The 20,607-nt window shown below is 38.4% G+C and overlaps 1 protein-coding gene across 4 annotated transcripts in view; it reads left to right on the forward strand.

Annotated features, from left to right (window-relative positions):
• Positions 1-264: 264 nt before the first annotated feature.
• Positions 265-20,607, forward strand: part of ITGB6 (integrin subunit beta 6) — a 40,217-nt gene continuing 19,874 nt past the window's right edge. For 2 of the 4 annotated variants that reach the window (XR_008840955.1, XM_056496536.1), the window contains exons 1-9: positions 265-647; positions 7,425-7,501; positions 8,224-8,303; positions 11,026-11,230; positions 12,144-12,390; positions 13,333-13,498; positions 14,023-14,184; positions 14,928-15,023; positions 19,788-19,877. Coding sequence is in view for 3 of the 4 variants with exons in the window: in XM_056496536.1 (XP_056352511.1) it covers positions 7,441-7,501; positions 8,224-8,303; positions 11,026-11,230; positions 12,144-12,390; positions 13,333-13,498; positions 14,023-14,184; positions 14,928-15,023; positions 19,788-19,877 (1,107 nt within the window). In the remaining variant the exon portion in view is untranslated. Of the gene's footprint in view, positions 648-6,989; positions 7,321-7,424; positions 7,502-8,223; positions 8,304-11,025; positions 11,231-12,143; positions 12,391-13,332; positions 13,499-14,022; positions 14,185-14,927; positions 15,024-19,787; positions 19,878-20,607 lie in introns of those variants that run through there. The other 2 variants (XM_056496537.1, XM_056496538.1) reach the window with 2 other exon arrangements.

Below are 20,607 nucleotides of genomic sequence, written 5' to 3' on the forward strand. Positions count from 1 at the left end.
AATTTAATAGTGCAAGTGCTGGATCACACCCAGATTGAGGTAGAAATGATTTCTGTTGTAAATTGTGGTGAGTTGGTTGGGTGAGAGGAAGACCAAAATGTCTTGGTCAGTCTTAGAAGGATTCTGGGAGAACTGAGGTGGAGCCATGGAAAAAGCTAAAATGATCCTCCTTAGATATCATGTAGGAGACTTAAAGAACATCTGAGTACAAACACAATTGTGGGAGGCTCCTCTGGTCAAAGGTCCTTTGGGTACTAAGTACAGACTGTCAGCCATAATTAGGAAAGTACATTGAAAGAAATGCAGAAAAGTAGTACTGGACAAAACAAAGAGTGAGGGATTTACAACTGCTCTCTATAAATACATCAAGAGGAGGGGGAAGAAGGGCAGGGCAAATACTAGGGAGGCAAGAAGCTATTTAAGTTACCAGACAATGTTGTCATTAAAATAAATGGATATATATTGGAAGTTAGTCCATCCAGGCTGGAGCTGAGGCAGTTTCCAGCTATGAGAAGGGTGAAGTCTCTGAAACAGCCTTCTAGGAAGAGTGACAGGGACAAGCCACTGTAGGTGTGGGTACCACAGGAAAATGGAAGTGATTTGCTTGCAAACTGGATGATACAGATTCACGTGGCTCCTGTGGAATGGTGAGTAGAGCCCTTTTCTCTTTGCCTCTCTGCCAAGCACTCTGACAAGGCTTAGGATGGATTTCCATAAGTTTATTAAGAGAGCTGGGTAAGGTGGAAGGACATATCTCCAATATCTATATGATTCTTTGCAGTGTTTTTTATTACTGTGGCAATAGCATTTTTTAAAATTTCTGTTAATTTATTGGTTCAGATAGGAACCATGTCTCTATGGCCTGTGTCGTACTGACACACTACAAAATGTTAAGAAATAACTTTTTTTAAAGACTGGTCTAAAATTTTGATTAATCTGTCAATTAATCTGTTAATTAAGTGTCAAACTAGAGGACAACAAACATAAGAAGCATAAGATATCAGTGGATGTAATATTACTGACTGTATTGACATGATTAATCATTTTGGACTCCTGGAAAACATTGTTTGAGAAAATCTGCTCCACCTTATTCTTTTGGTATTACTAAGCAAAATACTTGGAATTGATTTAGCTTGAGGTGGCTCTATTTACATATTTCTAGTTTTGCATGGGTTTATTAGATATATAATATCAGCAGCTCTGACCAGTACTTTAAGAATTGTAGAAGCTGTAATCATTCTGTATAATATTGATTTTCCAATGTTCCTGTTTGCTTGTGAGCAGACACTGTTGGTTTAAATTTCCTTTCTGCTTTCAGAAGAAACACATAAGAATAAGGCAAGATTCATAAAATACAGTAATAATTTACACTGATAAAGATATTACAAATTATTTCTGACATTTCAGAAGCTTGTAACCAAGCTTATAACAAAGAAAATGGAAGTAATGTTCTGTTTAATGTGAGAGATGGAATTTGAAAAAAGAATGCAAACAAAATTACAATTCTAATATAACACAAGTGATATGTTATAACAAAGATATTCATATCTCCAAAGGTTTTTATATATCACAAAGAAAAATATTGTTAAAAGGTAATAGGACTCTCACTATCACCTTTTTCCTCCATGAAGTTGAAAGTATTCATTTTCCTGCTCCAGAGGAGCAGAGTAGCCATGAGATGGCAGCACTCTGCACAAAAGGCTCCTGAAACCATAAATTCTGCCCTTTTCTCAAAAAGAGGCAGCAGCCTCTGGCAAGGACAAGTGGCCTGAGCACTGTCTGGAAATGGAATCAAACTGGCTGAGTCCAGAATAGCTCTGGGAGGCTTCAGAAATGGAGCTGCTTCATGCAGTACCTGAGCCCACTTTCCTGAGGATTTGGCAGCTGCTTGGGTGCTAGGTGAAGCATTCCTATCCGTTTTGGTTATGCCACAATAACCACATTCAAACCCTGTGTTTTAGCACAGCACCATAGATCTAAGTACAGTAAGGTCAGCTATAAAATTATTTTATATGTGTGAAACCAGAGCAGATTCACTTTTTACAAGTGTATGAATCCCAGCTCCATAGTTTAGAATTTACATTGGTGGTCAGGCCTGAAGACATTATGTTAACCCAACCTTACAGTCTTTTCCAAAAGCCTGGCCAGCTGCAGGGCTGGATAAAGGGTTGCTTTTCCCTTGGTGTTCTTGCAACAGCAAGGCCATCACCTTGTCCCTTCTGTGATGGGGGCTGCAGGTCTGGTTTGAATTTAGCATTGATCTGAACAAAGTAAGTTATGAAAAGCTCTTCAGCTAAAGTGCAGGGGTCTGAGGAGCTGTGGAGTCAGCACTCAGTGTAGTTCCCATCCCCAGAATGATCACCCACCAGCACTGAGAAGTGCTTGCTCTGCTGTCTCTGCCCCACATTTTTATATTGTAGGGAAAGCACAAGGTACCACACAACCAAGAAAAGCAAACAGAAACCAAGGTGAGATTTGATGGGCTGTGTGGAAGTCCCTGGCATAACTGGAGTGTCGTGGGCTGGTTGGCAGTCCCACTCCATTTTCCTACCATTCCACCTGAGCCCTTCTGCAGTTCAGAGGTCTGATTACTTCTCTTTGAGTGTGAGAGTGTATTCAAATCTCAAAAGCAAACACATCTTTCACGTTGCTCACCCATGCCAACAAAACAGAACAAAGGTTTGCTCATGCCCTTGGCTGGAGCCAGCCAGGTCAGAGCTGTGGGCAAGGTGAATACAAGTGGAAAGCACCCTGAGCTTGCTGCCTGCTGCTCACTGTACAGCTGGTGAGCAGTCCCTCCTCCTTCCTCCTCTGGCCCTCTGTTTGCTCACAGGTTGTTGACTTCATTCCCTGCCCTCCTCTAACAGCAGCACTGCTCCGGAAACAAGAGGAGACCAGAGCATGAATCACAGCCTGAGTCACCAATTCCCAGCACCTTGTTTTGCTCAGAGCCAGGGAAAAAATTCCTCTCCTCTATGTGATTCTTCCTCTCTTGTGGCCCTCCAGAAGGGCTCCTCCAGAATCCCTCCTCTTCTTCCAACACTGCACTCCATGGTGTGTAGCCATGCCTGCAAACAGCACCTAGAGGGTGGGAGGGACCATGTCTCTCTGGGCTCTGTGGCAGGGTTTTGGTGCCTAATGGGATATGATATTAGTACACCCCAAAACACAGGAGCTGAAATGAAGCAGCTCCATCACTATGTTCAGATCTTTGCTTTCAGGAGGCTCCAGGTCACTCATGCAGCACTCAAATTCTCACAGCAGTTCCTTTGAATGGATTTTTTGTTGGAGCAGTACCCATCTCCCACCATGATGATTAATAAAGAAAGAGAGAGCAGATGTATCAACTAAAAAAACCCCAAAACCAAAAACACCAACCAACCAAAAAAACCCAACCAACCAACCAAACTAACAACAATAACAACAATAACAACAATAACAACAATAACAACAATAACAACAATAACAACAAAACAACAAAAGAAAAAAAAACACAAAAAAACCCCACCAACAAAAAAAAGGCTAAAGTTGCTGATTTGCTACTTTTGCCTTCACTGTGAATTTCCCCATTAAATACAACTGTTTGTTAGGGATCGTTGCTTCCTCTTGAAATGTTTTTGCCAGCTCTCCCTAAAGCATTGTCAGATCTGTACCTCAGCAGAGGCAGGACAGTCCTTGCAGTGTCTGTGCAGTCCCTGTGTGTGGTTTCTGTCTGTGCTGGACTGGCTGAGTGCAGAACTCACGCTGCTGTGCATGTTCACATCATCTCTAGCTCCTTAGAGATGAATCAAAGTTTCAAGCTTAGAAACTTTTTCAGCCTTCACTGCTTAGCTAACTGACAGGCATCCTCTGAAACATCTGCCATTGCTGTTCTTTGGAACTGGATCTGTCAGGCTGTTGGGGGATATACTTCTGTGCAGATTTCCCAAAGAAAATGCTTTCCATTTCTGCTGGCCCAAGAGTATGAAAGCACTTGACTATGGAACATATGTCTTCTTTGGGAGAGAAGTGTTTTAACCTCTAGACTTTTGTAGAATCTTCACTTGCTACCTTTGAGATTAAAAAGTTTGACTAAAATTTTAAAGTCTAATTTGATTCCCCACTAGAGACTGTCAGAAGTTTTCAGGATTTGTTTGGGAACCCAACCAAACAGAGAATAAAGTCACCAGATGTTTCAAGTACAAAGCAACCAAAGGAGTGCAGCCCTTTGCCTCTTCCAGATGCACTGAGGAAATGAATAGAGGGGGGAGAGAAGGGAGACTCTACCTCACAAACTTGAGAAAGCTTTTCTCAAATGCAAGACATGCCTCCCTGCACCTTTGTAAATATTCTGAGAATCATCTCAGCCAGGGGACATTCAGACTTTAAATTGTTGCATATTTTTCCAGGCTTTCAGGGTGGGAGTGTGTATGACAAGACCACTGGGAATTCAGAGAGCTGTGTTGTGTGTGAAGCTGAGAGGTCAGGGCTATATTCATGCCAGGAGTGGAGGGAAGACTTACATTGTTCAGCATTGCCTACACTGAACCATAAACAGCTGTTTTCTGTTCTGATGTGTCATTTAAAAACTGTAACTCTGGTTTCATAGAGACCAGAATTTGCTCCAAAATGAAGATATAGTGGCTGATGGAAACAATAATTGTGTTCTTTCTGTACTATAAACTAGCTTTTTGTTGTATCTCATTGAATCAATGCCTTTCATTGGGGTGGGTGATGCAGGACTGTGTAAAAACCTTATGAAGAAGGGGAACCCTGCTGTCAAATCAAGCAATGCCATGACCCCAGAGCATATTCCAAATCCTTCCCACATCAGCATGGCTACTCCAGATTGAGATTCTACTCTTCTAGGGATAATTTAAGCAAATAAAGCATTGATCTAGTAGAGGAACTTCCTGGTCAACTTACCTTTAGTTATCAGAATCATCTGATAAAACAAGAATCATCTGTCTGCTTCCTGTCTAGGTATTCTTACCTTGCCCAAGGTTTATTCTTGGTGCACAGTCTCTTCTTCAGGACCTCTCTTAGGCTCCTGCTCTCCATTTTTATCTTGTCTCCTTTTGTTGTTGTTTATTCTGCTCCTTTCTTTTCCTTCTCTGTTCTCTCCAGGCAATCCAGAGAGGTCTATTCCTAATAATTTGCAGAAACTTAGCTGTTTATTCAGGGAAGACTTAATTCAGATAGTCTTTGGCAGCCAGCTCACTCAGAGGCAGGCACTTAGCCTCCAACCATGCTATCCTTGCCAAAACCTGTATAAAATATTACTTCACAAGCAAATGGGGCACTGATAATATCAAATAGAATTTGTAAGTTTTATGTAGGCTGTATTACTAATTCTCTCTACACTTCAAAGCTTGGTATCTTGAATCCAAGAATAATCATTTGCTAATTGCCAGCTGTTCAGCTGGCTGGTCCTTAGGTATTGCTAAGGAGACACTGCTGTGTCAGTAGCCCCTAAGAGCTACAAGGTGACCTTCTACTCTGAAAGAGAAAGCACTGGACTTTGGAGGGCTGCAAGGCTGTAGAGGTAGTAACAATATTAAAGGACACATGCACAAATGTCAGTCAGGGAAGTAGGATATTTGAAGGACATATTACAGGAGGATGTTTTTCTTAGTGAGAGCAAACACTTTTGGTTGATTCCACTTCTTTTTGACCTTATGTAATTACATAGACAGTGCTCTCAGAGTTGTGTCTTCACAAACTGCAGGGACATAATCTAATCAATGCTTTTTTCATGCCATGGGAAATTGCTGTAGCTGAACAAGTGCCTGACAAAGGGCACTCTGAGGCAGAGAGAGCAGTTGAAGGAGACTTAGGAATGTTGTTGTAAATACAAATGTTAAGATATTGTTCTACAACAGCCTAACCTGGGCTAAATTTGGCCTAACATATCACCTTTCCTGCCAGTTCTGCCTTGAACTCTGAACTGGGCAGCCACAGGGTTCAAGGGGCTCAACCAGATGGAAACCAGCCCTTCCCCAGAGAGGGGGATTGGGTTTTAGCTGGATCACTCTGAAACACAGCGTGTTTGGACGTGAGTAAGAGAAAAAGGGTGGAGCCCCAGGGCAGAGCAAAGGGAGCTGTGATGTAATCCACTTGGAGTTGTTATTGACACTACCATGGTCTGTGTAAATACTAGTGAAATTGGATGTGCCTGGGAATATTTCCAGGCACTAGAATGAGATTGTCTATGCTGTTAGACTGTTAAAATGCACCCTGGCATGAATTTGACCTCTTCCAATTAACACTCACTGCAAACAATTTCCAGGCACAATTTGTTTGCTAGAATGGTCCTAATAGGCACTTTGCAATCATAAACTCAGTTCTTTCTGTGCCAGTTGGCCTCAATGCCCAGGAATGTTTCAGGCATGTTGAATTTAACTTATACAGACCCATCCCTACTTACACTATTGCAAATCCTTATGAAAAGACAGGACTTGTCTTGAACAAATGATTTTTAAAGCAGACAATAGAGCAGAGCATAAAAGATGGGAAAAGATGAAATCTGGAAATAAGGAATTTTATTTCCTTTTAATAAGATGGCAAGAAATACATATTTTTGCATTCATTTCAGGCTGGGAAGGTGGAGGAGAGTTAGCAATAACTTGTTATGCAGTTGTTTCTGTGCAATAGAATATTCAGCCACTCAGAGCCAAGGCTGGCATGATTCTTTTTTTAAGTCAGTTGCTGTACTGGGAATGAAAATATTCCACCTTTTATATATTAAAAAAAAATCCACAACTGCAGCATTTCCCTTTCAGTTTGGAATGTTAATAAAATCAATATACTTGGTATCTTGAAGTACTCAATCCAAGTCCTCAATTTTAATCTGGGATTGCTTTTTTTGGTTTTTGGTGGTGTGTTGGGTTTTTCTTGGTGGGCTTTTTGTTTGTTTGTTTGTTGGGTTTTGAGGTTTTTTTCCCCCCACAATTGCTTTTATGAGTTTCCCTCCACATCAGGAAATCTAAAAAAATGGGATTTTTACTTCTCTCCAGGTATACACTCACTTGGCAGTCTTAATGATCCATCTCCCCCTGGGGCACAGCTGTTTTGAAGGAGCTTTAAAAGGGTTGTTGTACACGCTCAGACCCGGACTCGTGGCTGGGCTGCTCTAGGACCCAGAGTGACTGGGGCTGACAAATCTTCACCTGAATGAATTTTCCCTGCATGCCTTATAAGGAGTCCAGGAAAACAAGGAAGTGATAACCATGTTCACGTTACTGTGTGCACAGCTTGTCCTCTCTACCTGCCCAGGTAGCCCTTGTTTTCACTTTTGTTCACGGTCCGTCCTGCTGGGCTTGGAGTTTCCTCGCGATCCGCGTACGTGACCCCTGAAAACGTTCCCTGCAGGAATGCGGGCTCTTCACCACACTCTGCCTTTTCGCAGACCATCATTAACAAGCTAATATTTTTTTGTCATGCAGCCAGCACTGAAAACGAATGGGGATTGAATTGCTTTGCCTCTGTTTCCTATTTCTGCAAAGAAATAACTATGTGCAAGGTAAGGCTCAGGGGCAGGGAGATCAATTTCAAAACCATTTTGCATTGTTTCTTGCTTGAAGTTGACATGAAATAAATTTCTGTCTTCTGTATTTAATCTTTCCTTTCTATTTAATGACTTTTTTTTTTGACAGACTGCTGTAGGGCTGCATTGCCAATTCATCTACAGTTTGGTGGTCCTTACATAGCACAACAGATTTGAGACAGACATTCGAACAATTTTGTTTTCTCTAATCACAATTTGATCTGCAAAGAATCTTTCACATTATACATATGACTGAGTGTTTCTCCGGTAGTTACACAATGGATAAAAATCATATCAAGTATCTACAGAGCTGAGTGAAGCAATTTAAAGCATACAGAGTGAGCATAAATCTGTTCTTTTAATATGGCTATGTGAGAAATTACTTACCTACACCATACCAGAAACACATGTAACACTCTGTCAGGTGCACTGGAGGGAACAAGTTAACGTGTTCTGAGTGAATTCCACCCATAAAGCATGCACAGGGAGGTATGTTAATTGCCAGCAATTCTGAGGTTTTAATCTTTATTGGAGAGTTAATCTTTTACCAATAGAACTACAGTTAAGAAGAAATTTTATCAGTAATCCTAAATGTGTACATTTTCACCACCCACATTCTCTAAATGACAAGATTCTTCATAAATTGAATGATTAAGCATATTATTAACAGCCTTTTATCTTCTTGGATTTAAATTCAGGGACCTGTTCTCAGGAAAGCACAGTGACTTGTGAAGATTGTTTGCTTTCTGGACCACACTGCGCTTGGTGTTTGCAAGAGGTAGAGTGATAAAAAAAATTTCAAAGTAAGACTTGAAGTCTTTGTAGTCACTCTGAGTGATGAAGTATTGACTTAATTGGGTCAGCTCATGATTTTGTAATGCATGCAGTGCTTAGTGAAGCCTTCCTGGGGATCAGAAGTGGAATTTAATCTACTCTATGTGGTCTGTTATTCATAGTATGCTTGTTTGGATGTTTGTTTGTTTGTTTGCTTGTTTGGAAAAAAACCTCACAAAAACATCAACCTTCCAAATCTAAGGCAGAAATAGAAGTGTTATCAGGGTCTCAGATGATCAGCCCCAGGGCTGGCTCGCCCCCAGCACTGATGATGAAGCATCAGACACAAAGTCAGAGGCCAGACTGTATTTTACAGACTACGTGCCAAGCCAGACAGTGTAAACAGAAGGTTTGCAGGTATCAACTGTAAAAGGTTGCAGATGTAAAACTTCCATATAGCAATTATTAATCTGTGATTGATTTTATGACGATAATGTCGGCTTTATAATTTGTATGGTATCACTGTGTTTTGGTAAAACATTGGACTTTAAAAATATGTCTGGATTTGTCTCCTATGCCTTTGTTTCAGATTTTCAGTGCAACCCTGGGCAAGGCTTCACATCTCTGCTTTTAAAACTTTCTCCTATAAATGGTGCTAAATATAATCTCCCCACTTCACAGTAAATATTCTAGCTCTTAGTTCATTAGCATTAACAAGATAGTCAGCTATCACAACTGAAAACTTGACAGAAATACTAGAGAAATAAAGTAAGTATTTTTCATTTTAGTTTCTGGATTGCACCTTTGCTGCTAACAGTTTTTATTGGTTTTGTGTACAGCAAAATTACACTTAGCATGGGACTAACATCCTCTTTTGCCGTTTGCATGGAGGTCCAAAAGACCCCTCATTAGAGTGTTTGCAGTAGTGTTTATAATTGTACTATAAAGCAGGATTTTGTTGAAATTGTATTGCATAATTTTGACTACTGCCACCTATTTTCAGGGAAAAAAGAGCCCAATATAACTTACAGATTTGAAAAACCCCAAAACCAAAACAAACGAAACTGTGGATCTATTGATAACTTCACTGTAGTAAACATGATTTTCTTCTTTGTTCATAAGCTCATTCATTTCTTTGTTAGAAAAAAACACATCAAGCTTGCAAAAATCATGGGAGCCTTAGAGCAAACAAAAGCACCTCCAAAGAAACCACTGTTTTCTGTAGGATAAGAACACACTTTGTAATTGTATTTGAAATATTATGTTGTTTCTTAACACATTTTGAAAAGTTACAAACTATGTAACTAAGGGAGATGATATGGATCTCCCTGTGAAAGGTTTATAATGGTAGATGTAATTTATGTGTGGAGTATTCAAGAAGCAGTGGGTCAGAATTTTGCTGGAGCAAAGAAATCAGGTTCAGTGGAGAATAATAAGCCATTGTTCCCAGCAGGTGCCTCAACACTGTTTCCACCAAAATATATGAGATCCCTGACAATTTTCAGGCATGAAGGTTGATATTTTGGTGGAAAAAAGGGTCATAGTTCTGGTTTTAAGTAAGTTTTGTTTTGTTTTGTTTTGTTTTGTTTTGTTTTGTTTTGTTTTGTTTTGTTTTGTTTTGTTTCGTGTGGAAAGATCTTCAGTGACTGAATTCAGAGAATGTTTGTGGCTTAATGGCTGATCCATGGGGCGCTTGCCCAAACCTAGGAGAAAAGAGCAGATGTGTGCTATGGGCCCATGACCATCTGCCAGGAATTGAATGTTTCAGAGCTGATTCTGCCAGGCATGGCCAGGTTTTGGCCAAAAGGGTTTGCAGACCAGAGCACTGTCCAGGAGACAGCTGGCTGATTTTGAGAATCTTAACTCTAGATATAGTGCTGGGAAAAGGTAATAAGGCACAGAAGCCTCTCTGTAAAAGTAACCATTAACTTCACAAGAGGTTAGAACCTGCCTGTAGCAGTGCTGTGGAAAGGAATGCATATCAATGCTTTGAATTGAGTAATGGAAATAAACTGTGAGATATCTGATATCTGTAGGCTTGTGAATTCCTCTGGCTGGGAGAAGGTCAAGGAGGATGCTGGGCCAAATTTAGGTGTGGAGATGCTGAGAGCACTGGGGCTGAGGAACCGTGGGGACAGGCTGTGGTTATTGTTGGGCACCAGGCAGAGGAACAAGGACTTGATGCCTTCTTCAGTGAACAGGTTAATGAGAGCTGAAGAGAAAGTGTAGGTCAGAAAAAAAGAACCAGTAAACACTGTGTACCCACAACCAGTTTGTCACAAATTGTCCAGGAGTTTATTATCAGAATGTCTTTATTAAATGACATGCTTCAGTCAGCAGTTCAAAACTGTCTAGGAAAGACTGATGGGTTTGTGGCATAATCCTGTGATAGAAGAACCAGTGGCTCAGAGGGGCTTTGTGCTATCATTCTGAGTACTGTGAGAGGCCAAATGCAGTGAGTGGCACAATTCCCATTCCCCAACAATAGAGCAGTTTCTCCCAGGATAACAAGTTGGTGTAAGTTACATTAATTATGCACCTGTGTGACATGACCCATGAAGGGCAAATTTGGGTTTCTGTGCCACCTATCTAGTTCTGCACTAGTTTGCACAAACTTGCACCTTTGTTTCCATCCCCTGCATTTGACTGACTTCTTGTCCAGCAGGTCCTGATGGCTAGTTAGTAAAAAAATTTAACTCACCCCTTCCTTCTCCTGTTTGCATTAGAATTACACAGACTCATCTGAAATTCATGGGAGGTGTGATACCCTGGAAAATCTTTTGTCCAAAGGATGCCAGTTGGATTTGATTGAGTTTCCCATTTCAGAAGTAGAAATTCACAGAAATGATCCCCTAACTGCATCACCCCAGAAGAACAGTTCTGATGTCACACAGATTTCTCCCCAAAAATTAACTCTGAGGCTGCGACCAGGTAAGTCACAGATCATAGGTTTATTTCAGACAGTGTGATAAACTGAAGCCTCTTGGACTGAACAATCTAAAAAATATCTTGACAGAATAAAGATGAAAACCTGTGTCAAGTCCAAAATTATCTGTTGACTCATTGCATGAAAACTAGGTTCAACTGAGTTCAGAATATTTTCAGAAGTGCTGGGTACATGATAAAAATAAGGAGATGTATTTTTAGTTCCTCTCTTCTCTTGCCAGTGAGGTGGCAGGGAGAGATTGAAAGCCCCTGGCTCATCCCCAGCCGAGCTCCTGTGCCTCTCCCCTGCTGGTCTGGCAAACAGAGTGTATCAGAGGTGGCATAAAATCTGCTTTGAGGATTTACAAAATACCAGTGACAATTATGGTAGCATTCCAGAACTACCTTGGGGTCCTTCAGATGTGAAATTTTTCTGGAGAATTAGAATAAAAAAGGTAAGAGACATCCAGTTAGGTCAGGTCATAGTATTGGAACTGAGAATAAAATTTCTGTGTACACTTTGATTTTCTTTAAATTTTTAAGGGCTATGATAGGACCCCAAAGTGCTACCTCTAGTTTTAAGGAGTTTGATATCTAAATTTTCTAAACTGCATACAGCAGAAGGGATGTTTTCATATTTTTAAAAATTATAGCAATCAGTTATAATTCTCTGCTTATGGCATTACTGAATAACTATTTAGAAAAAAAGCCCAAACATTAGAACTACTTTTAATTTTTCAGACCCTTATTTGAGATTTTTTTGTTGACAGACAATTTTTGAAGTTTTTTTGTATATGCTGCTGGTGGTCTAAAATACAAGATAATTGCCACCATATAGAAGTTAATGATAAAATTGGCATTGCTTGTGTTTTCTGCACAGAAGTGCTGATATGTGTCCACTTTCCCCTGACCTTAACAGGACATGAAGAAACGATACAGATCAAGGTTCGCCAGACTGAAGATTATCCAATTGACCTCTACTACCTCATGGATCTTTCAGCTTCCATGGATGATGATCTGAATACGATCAAAGAACTGGGTTCAACTCTTTCCAAAGAGATGTCAAAACTGACAAGCAACTTCAGACTGGGGTTTGGATCTTTTGTTGAAAAACCAGTTTCACCGTTTATCAAAACTACAGCTGCAGAAATAAACAACCCTTGCAGGTAGGCAGGGAAAGTCCCAACATCTGTTTGCATGCCAGCACTGTCCTAATATTAATCTTTAGGCTAAAATTAATTTCAGCAGCTTCACTGGAAACTCTCTCCTCTTCCAGCTGTAAATGAGTCGGATTGTGGAACAAGATTTGGTTCTTTTAGTTTCACTTTCTGATCATAATTCTATTGAGTCTCATGTTATGAAGATTGAGGAATCTGGTTTTGAGTCTGCTTTTTAGCTTTTGCTGCTGGTTACAATTGAGCTTAATATGTTAACAAAAGGTATTAGCATGTAGTTTTGTATTTTTCTTTAATTTCTTTCATTTCCTAAAATACATACATGCATAAATATATATATATATATATATATATATATATATATATATATATATACACATATATATACATACATATATACATATATATATTTAAGAATTTTATGAACTATACTAAGGAGTTGCAAGCTCAAACCCAGCACAGAATACCAGTTTCATTTAGCCATCAATGCTGTTCTCCTGCTTTTTTCTCCCCCCCTTAAGGTGTAGCAGTCTCCCCAGCCCTTAGCTAACCTGTGTAGGGGAGAGCTGGGGCTCTGCAACCTGGAGCAGGACTGCAGCACCTTGCTGGCTGTCTCTGAATGTCATTAAGGAGCTACAGACCCCAATATGCTTCCAAATATGAGGTGAAGGCACAGCAGGGGCCATGGCAAGGGCTGCACATTGGTAACTGCATGACTCTGCTCTAGGAGGCATTTCCCAGCCTTTATGCAGATTTCTTCCATTGCCCAAGTCACTAAAGATGCTCTTTAACTATCTTAGGTTTTTCACCAAATCTTCTAGGCACAGATAAGAGACAGAAGACAAAACCTAATCCAGGCAGGCCCCTGAAGCAGCCATTCCAGTGATTTTTTTCACTCTCTGTTATCCATAAACTGTCTCACTTTTCTTGCAGAAGTGTACCATATGAGTGTTTACCCACCTTTGGATATAAAAATGTTTTGCCACTAACAAATGATACTGAAAAATTCAATGAAATTGTGAAAGGACAGCGAATTTCTGCTAATATAGACACTCCAGAGGGAGGATTTGATGCAATTATGCAGGCAGCTGTTTGCAAGGTAATGGAAACTTCTAGGTATAATATTATTCCATATATTATCTCTTCTAGTATTAAGTGTTTGTATTTCAAAGTGACAGATTATTTTTCAAAAAATTTTAACACAAACCAAGAGCCTCATTAAATTTGTGTGAAAATACTTTTGGCTGTACAAGTAAAACATGCATATTGCAATATTTTAGTCTAAATTTCCTTTTAATTGCCAGGGACAAATAGGCCCAAATATGAGTATAATTACTGGGTCTGTTTTCCTGTTTAAATAATTTTTTGTTATCTATGTTTAGAGTAGTAAGCAGATTGACATGAACATGGCCAACCCATGTTATTAAACACAGGGATGGGGAAACAAAGTGTTAGCCAAAGACAATGGAATGAACATCATCTCTTAGGAGATGTGCTATCTTTGATACTTCCTTGAGAATTATGCTATTAATTTACTTTGAGATGTTGTTCTCCAAATATTTTGCAGTTTTTGTATGTTGTGATGCAATATAGTTTGCTAAACTGATGTGTTTTAAATGACAGGAAAAAATTGGATGGAGGAATGATTCTCTACATCTGCTGGTGTTTGTGAGTGATGCTGATTCCCATTTTGGGATGGACAGTAAACTGGCAGGAATTGTTATTCCTAATGATGGGAATTGTCATTTGGACCACAATAATGAATATTCCATGTCAACTGTTCTGGTAATTACCTACAAATTTTGTACATTCTCACATTCTGGAAATTTACAGACTAATGCAAACAACTTAGAAAATTAGTGAATTACACTTTTAGCACTGAAATGTGTAAAAGTTGGGGAATCCAGATATTTCATGTCATCTATTTTATTTGTAGCTGCACTTTTCAGTAAAGAGAGAATAGTGTGTTTGTATGGAATTAGGATAGATTACAACTAAGAAAAAAGAAAGAACAAGTACAATTTCTACAACAGGAAAGCCCATGGAATTATACTAAATAGTATTTCCTTCTGCAGGGAAGACCAGAGTTGCATTTAATATGTTCCCTGAAAGGGTGTGAATTCAGGACCAGTTCAGGAATTTGCAGAACACTGTTCCAGCATGAGAACTTACCAGCTTAAGATTCAGTGTTCAAAAATACTGAATATATGCACTATGGTGTTCATTGTAGGACAAATACTGTGTTGTTCTTTGGATTAAACATGTACATATAACACAGATGCTACTAAGCCAAAGCCCCCACTATGGAATCTAGCTCTGTATTTTTCAGAGAGGAGTTTCCTTAAAAACGATGTGAGGAAATAATATGTGCTATCTTTTATTTTGTGTACATGTATTCCTAATTAAAGTTTATACTACTCAGAGCACAAAGTGTTCATTGTGATCACTTGAATGTGTCTTTCATGGGACACAGGAACTAAAACCACGTGAGAAACAGATTGATGTGCCTCTCTTTTGTTTGTTTGCAGGAGTATCCCACAATTGGACAATTAATTGACAAACTTGTGCAAAACAATATTCTATTAATTTTTGCTGTAACAAATGAGCAAGTTCACATATATGAGGTGAGCAAACTAAAATGTTCAGTTTGGCAATGTTTGTTTAAAGTTCACCTTTTTTCACTGCTGATACAGTAATTCTAGTACTAAGGACTGAATTCTACAAGATATTTATGTGATAAAATAACCAGGAAATAGTGTATCAGAGGAAAGCTCTTCTGCTTAAGTGCTTCTTCATGTATTGATTTTGGTGTTTTAAGGTAACTTTTAAATCGGATTTCGAGTTGAATCACACTAATCCTTTAAGTCAAGGATTGACAAACTATGCATTGCTGAACTACTCAGTGTAATCATTGTGATTAGCCTTCTGTATTTTATAAAGGTAGAGGAGAGCTGAACTTTTATAAAACAAGAATATATCTGAAACATGCAGTTATCTTCATGCTCAGCTCTGAGATCTTGGTTTGTTGTTGCTGGAGGTTTTTTTTTGGGATTTTTTCCTATTTTTCTTTATTTCTGTGACTCTTTCAATTCTTATTTCATTTTCTGTCCAGTCCTGATCTTGGGAAAAAATCTTCACACACTAAAAAATATTCCAGATAAGAGTTCATGTGGGTAATAAGGGGTTTTGCAGCCTAAGCTTGGCTGCCTAGGTACACCCTGCTGTGTGAAAGGGGATAAGCTGAGAGAAATTGGTCCAAATTTATTCAGGTTGGTTGAGGGGAAGCCAAGAAGGATGATCCTGCTGGTACAATAAGAATGGCTTTCTGAAGGAGAAGCCTTTGCAAAACATTCTGTAACCAGAAGTACAATAATGAGGAGAGGTGCTCCTCTGCTGTGATTACCACATGGAAAATAGGAAAGAAAGAGCAGGGGAAAAGAGAGAGCAGCCGAGTCCTTGAGATAGTCACCAGCAGGATGGTTTTCTATTTCTGTCCTCTGTTTAACCAGGGAAGACCCCCCAGTACTTCTGCAACTGATTCCAGGGGTGGAGTTGTTTTGAGTAAGACTGATGCTCCAGCTGTGTGAGAAAAGTGACAGGAGTCACAAATTGCACAAACTGATTCTCAGATTACAGCCTTCACAAGGGAAGGAACACCCTGCCTTGGAGCACTGACTGCCTTGCTTTTTTGAAGACTGGATCATGAAAATTTAGATTGATAACAGTAGAAGTCATCACAAATGCAGTGGCTTCAAGACTTTCTTAATAGAGATCCAGTTAATGACAGGTGAAATATTTTTCCTTGGAGGTGCTTTTTTTAATAACTGCTTCATGCATAAGGGCTGTTTAAGATGGTAGTGTTTAGAAATACCTCTTTGATTTACAGAGCCTCTTTTTGTCCAAAGAACTATTTCTCTTGCTGAGGGCACTGTATTTTACCTTGGAAATTTCTTTGTGTTCACCCTCGAAGTTGGCCACCAACATTCTTACCAGGTGTTTCTATTTCAGTATCCCTGTGTCTCATGTCAGTGTCAAAGTTACCAAGAGTCACCCTATGATAATGGGGAACATGAAACAAGGGCTTATAGCTAACACAAAATGCAAGTCATGGTTAACCCAGCTAGGAAATTGTTTGTTCTTGTAACATTTTTTGTCAGAAAAAAGTACAACTACATTCTGTCTTATAGGGTATATAGTAATCCCACTGAATATAATCTGTCAGCTGATATCTTCCACTAATATGGATAGCTCTACTTGTTATGGCCTGCCTTTGTCCTGTAGGTGATATGGAAAATCAGTAAAAGCAAGTTCAAAAATCATACACCAGTGTCAGTGCAGTTTTTCCTTCAAAGGGTCTGTGTAGGGTGTGCAAACAGGGAAATATAGATTGCCATGTTTTCATTCCTGTGATGCAAATTTTTAATATAAATATAAATATAAATATAAATATAAATATAAATATAAATATAAATATAAATATAAATATAAATATAAATATAAATATAAATATAAATATAAATATAAATAACCAGTATCTATGCTTAAGCATGTAAAAAGAACAAACCAAGGCAATGAGAATTGTTCTTGTGGTAAGGCCCCTGCTCAGGTAGCTTGGAAGTGGTGGCAGAGGTAAATTCTAAAAGTTTTGGTGTTTCACTTCTCTTGAAAAGCTTCAGTGGTGGAGATTCTGTAGTCTCCCTCAAAAAACCCTTCCATTCATCCTTTGAGGTGGGAAGACTCTCCCCAAATATCTCATCTCAAATCTACTTGAACTCAGCTTCTAATTACATCAGATACCAATACTGACTATTGCTATTTATAATTGAGTTCTCAGGGACAAGCTTACATTAAAATTACTGTGAGGATTTAGAAAGCACCTCTTTAAATAGACTTCATAGATTCCATTAGTCTTAAGTGCAGTGTTCAGACTGTCAAATATATATTTTGTATTTCTAGCCCTGTATAATCCCCAACGATTTAGCCCAAAATAATTCAGTCATGTAATATTCTTGATCCTCTTCAACTGAATTCTCAGTTTATTCACTTACATGTGTATTATTATGGAACACAAATATTAGGGGTGGCACAAGCACAGAACACCTATGCTTGTAGCAGAGCTGATGTTGCTTTTAAACTTTCCAAGCACCTAAAAAGCTACAGCACCTCAAGAGATCATTTACATCTGACATAAGAGAAGAGAGAAAATTCTTTACGATGAGCCCTGATAATCTGACATTTTTTTTTAAAAGGAATTTTTTTTTAAAGAAAGGCATTTTATAATATATTTATCTAGCATCATTAGTCTCAGCTGAGTCTTGCCAAAGCAGCAGGGGATGTTTTCATTCTATGAAAGCTATTCACTCAAAAAGCATCTGTACATTTGGCAATAATAATTATATTTTAACAAATCCTACTTTAGTGTAAAAGAAAAGACTGCTCTTTAAGCTTTTATGAAGTAGTTGCAACTCTTGCTGATATTATTTGTTTTCAAGAGAATTCTTTTAGAAAGTGTTCAAACTTAGATAAGGGAAAGACTCCATCTATAGTCCTGGCTAAGCAGCATTTTTTTTGAAACAATAATTACTCTTTTTTGGATTAATTATTTCTTTTTATATCACAGAAGAAATGGCTTGAAAATTAGGGTTTCACGATGCATTGCACTGCTGAAAACTGAACTAAAAATACTCCACGCTCACACAGAATTTCAAATTATTTTTATATATTTGGCATGGCACATTATTCATAATGAAAATTCTTCTATAATTTGCACTGCTAAAATGTAGTAAATATATAATTGTCACAATTGTAGAATTGTGAACTCAAATATATAATAATCAAATTTCTTTTACATGAATCAGAGTATCCCTCTAAAATGGCAGATCACCTTTTAATGAATATTTACCAAAGGACTAAATTCTGTGATATCCTTTGGATGTTTTGCAATAGTAGCACCCCAAAAGCATCTGTCTGCTCACCTTGGCAGTGGTTGAACAGAAATATTTGCTAAGAGATGAAGTTTAACCAATGGACTGGAGACAGACACTCAGCCTAGGTTTGAAATGCCATCCTTGTATCACCATGCAGAAAATTTTTGTTCACAGAGGAGAGATCAACCAAAGTGTTTATAGCAGCCTACCCCTGCTGTTTGTTTTGCATACCACACATTAAAGGGGACTTTATTTTAAATTCCAGGTTTGCCATCTTTTCTCTCAAAAGGTCCACATGTACGAAACACAGAGTTTCATTATTCCAAGAATCCCTGAGTGGGCACTAATCACAAGAGGAGTCAGGAATGTAAAGTTGCCAGCTGTAACATAAAATGCAGTTAATCCCACTGATTTACAATAGCACTAGAAATCTAATGAATGATAACTATTCCATACATAATACATAAAGTAATCACAGAGCTTTTGGAGACATGAAGCATAAGAAGGGTATAAGAGTATTAAATTACCTATGTTTATTAATAGTTCTCTGGATATTTTTCTTTTATTTAAAATAACAGCATTGATATGATAATGTATAAAGGAAAACTAGTGCTACAATGTTTTATTTTAAATGATGAACACGTTGTTTTCCAAAGGCATGGGTTAAAGCAGTGGAAGCTCATGTAGTCAGCAATCAGGGAAGACAAATTTTAATTCACTATATTTAAAATCTAGCTGTCAGGTTTCATGTTAATGTCACAGTGCATTTCAGAAGAAGAAAAGAAAACTTATCACTGAAATAGATTGCTAAATTGGCACTGTATTATTCACAGAAATTCAACATACTATCCATGAGAGCCACAGAGCACTGAGATACCTCTGCAAAGATAAAAGAGTGACTGCAGTTGCTGAATGTAGAGTCCAAGACTCTTAAGCAGTGAAACAACAGTAGAGCAGCTGAATCTGTTTCTGGATATTTTTATTAAAGAGAAATACAGCTGTTGATAAAACATATCTTCCCTCTAAATTTAAAAAATTAGTGCTTAAAGAATACTATAGTATCAAACTTCCAATCACATAGATGTGATTTAACAATATATGTTCAATGAATTTTAAATGAAACCAGCTCTTCTCCATCTGGCTTTTTCATTAAGAAACGTGCAATGGAGACTGCAAGAATCTTTGAAAATGTTACTGTCATTTATTTCAATTGACTTCAATGTACTTGGTTTGGTTTTCCTTCGTTTTTGTTTTGTTTTGTTTTCTTTGTTGTTGTTATTGTTTTTTGTATTTTGTGTGGTTTTGTTGTTGCTGTTGTTTTTGTTTTGTTTTGGGGGGTATGTTTTTGGGATTTGGGTGTGGGTTTTTTGGGTTTTTTTCTTTCTTTGGTTTTAGGGTTTTTTTAGATGGTAGCTCCTTGTCACTTTTGTTTTGCTTTAAATTAATTTTTTATATTTCCAGAATTATGCAAAGCTTATTCCTGGTGCTACTGTTGGACGACTGCAGAAAGATTCTGGAAATATTCTCCAGCTGATCATTGCTGCTTATCAGGTAAGATGGTTACAAGGCAGTTTCCCCCTTCATGTTTACATTCCCAACACTGGTTTGCAGTTTGGTAAAAAGAAGTTTCTTTAATTCCTTTTATGAACTGATTACATCATTCTTTATGTTAGGTGCTGACCTTGACAGGAAAAGTGCTCACTGTGAGGATTAAGTAAGCACAGAAATAAAATTCCTGTAACCTTCTGTCAATCTTTAGTTCTGCTGGAATGCAGAGTTTAAATCAGTGTCACCTACATTGCCTTTTCATATTCCTGTATTTTACACCTACTCTTAAGCCTTCTTTAATATTCAGGTCTCTCAGTTCCACATCTCAACAGGGACTCAACTCTCTCATTGTTGGAAGCTGCCACCAGAGCAGACTAACAATTGCTTTGCAGGAATATCTGGGGGAAAAAACACTCTTCTGTGCTCAGTGCTCTTCTCTGCTTTAGCAATTGGATGCTGCCTCTGTGAGGCTGTTCTGAGGTTTTCAAAAAGAGGAACACAAGAGCCAACATGGGTTTGTTTAGGTAATGCAAGGACTTGAATGGGTTTAAATAATACAGAGAAATACTGTAATGATGTCAGCTCTGCTCTTCAGAACTTTGTTTGTAAAATGCATTTTGGGTGACTAGTTCTCTTCAGTCAGAGGAATATTTTTAGGCATTTGTGCAGATCTCTGCACTGATATATTAATTTACAGATACACTGATATTCCATAGATTTCTCTGTTCCATCT

Source organism: Oenanthe melanoleuca, chromosome 7 (genome assembly GCF_029582105.1).
Source record: "Oenanthe melanoleuca isolate GR-GAL-2019-014 chromosome 7, OMel1.0, whole genome shotgun sequence".
NCBI lineage: Eukaryota > Metazoa > Chordata > Aves > Passeriformes > Muscicapidae > Oenanthe > Oenanthe melanoleuca.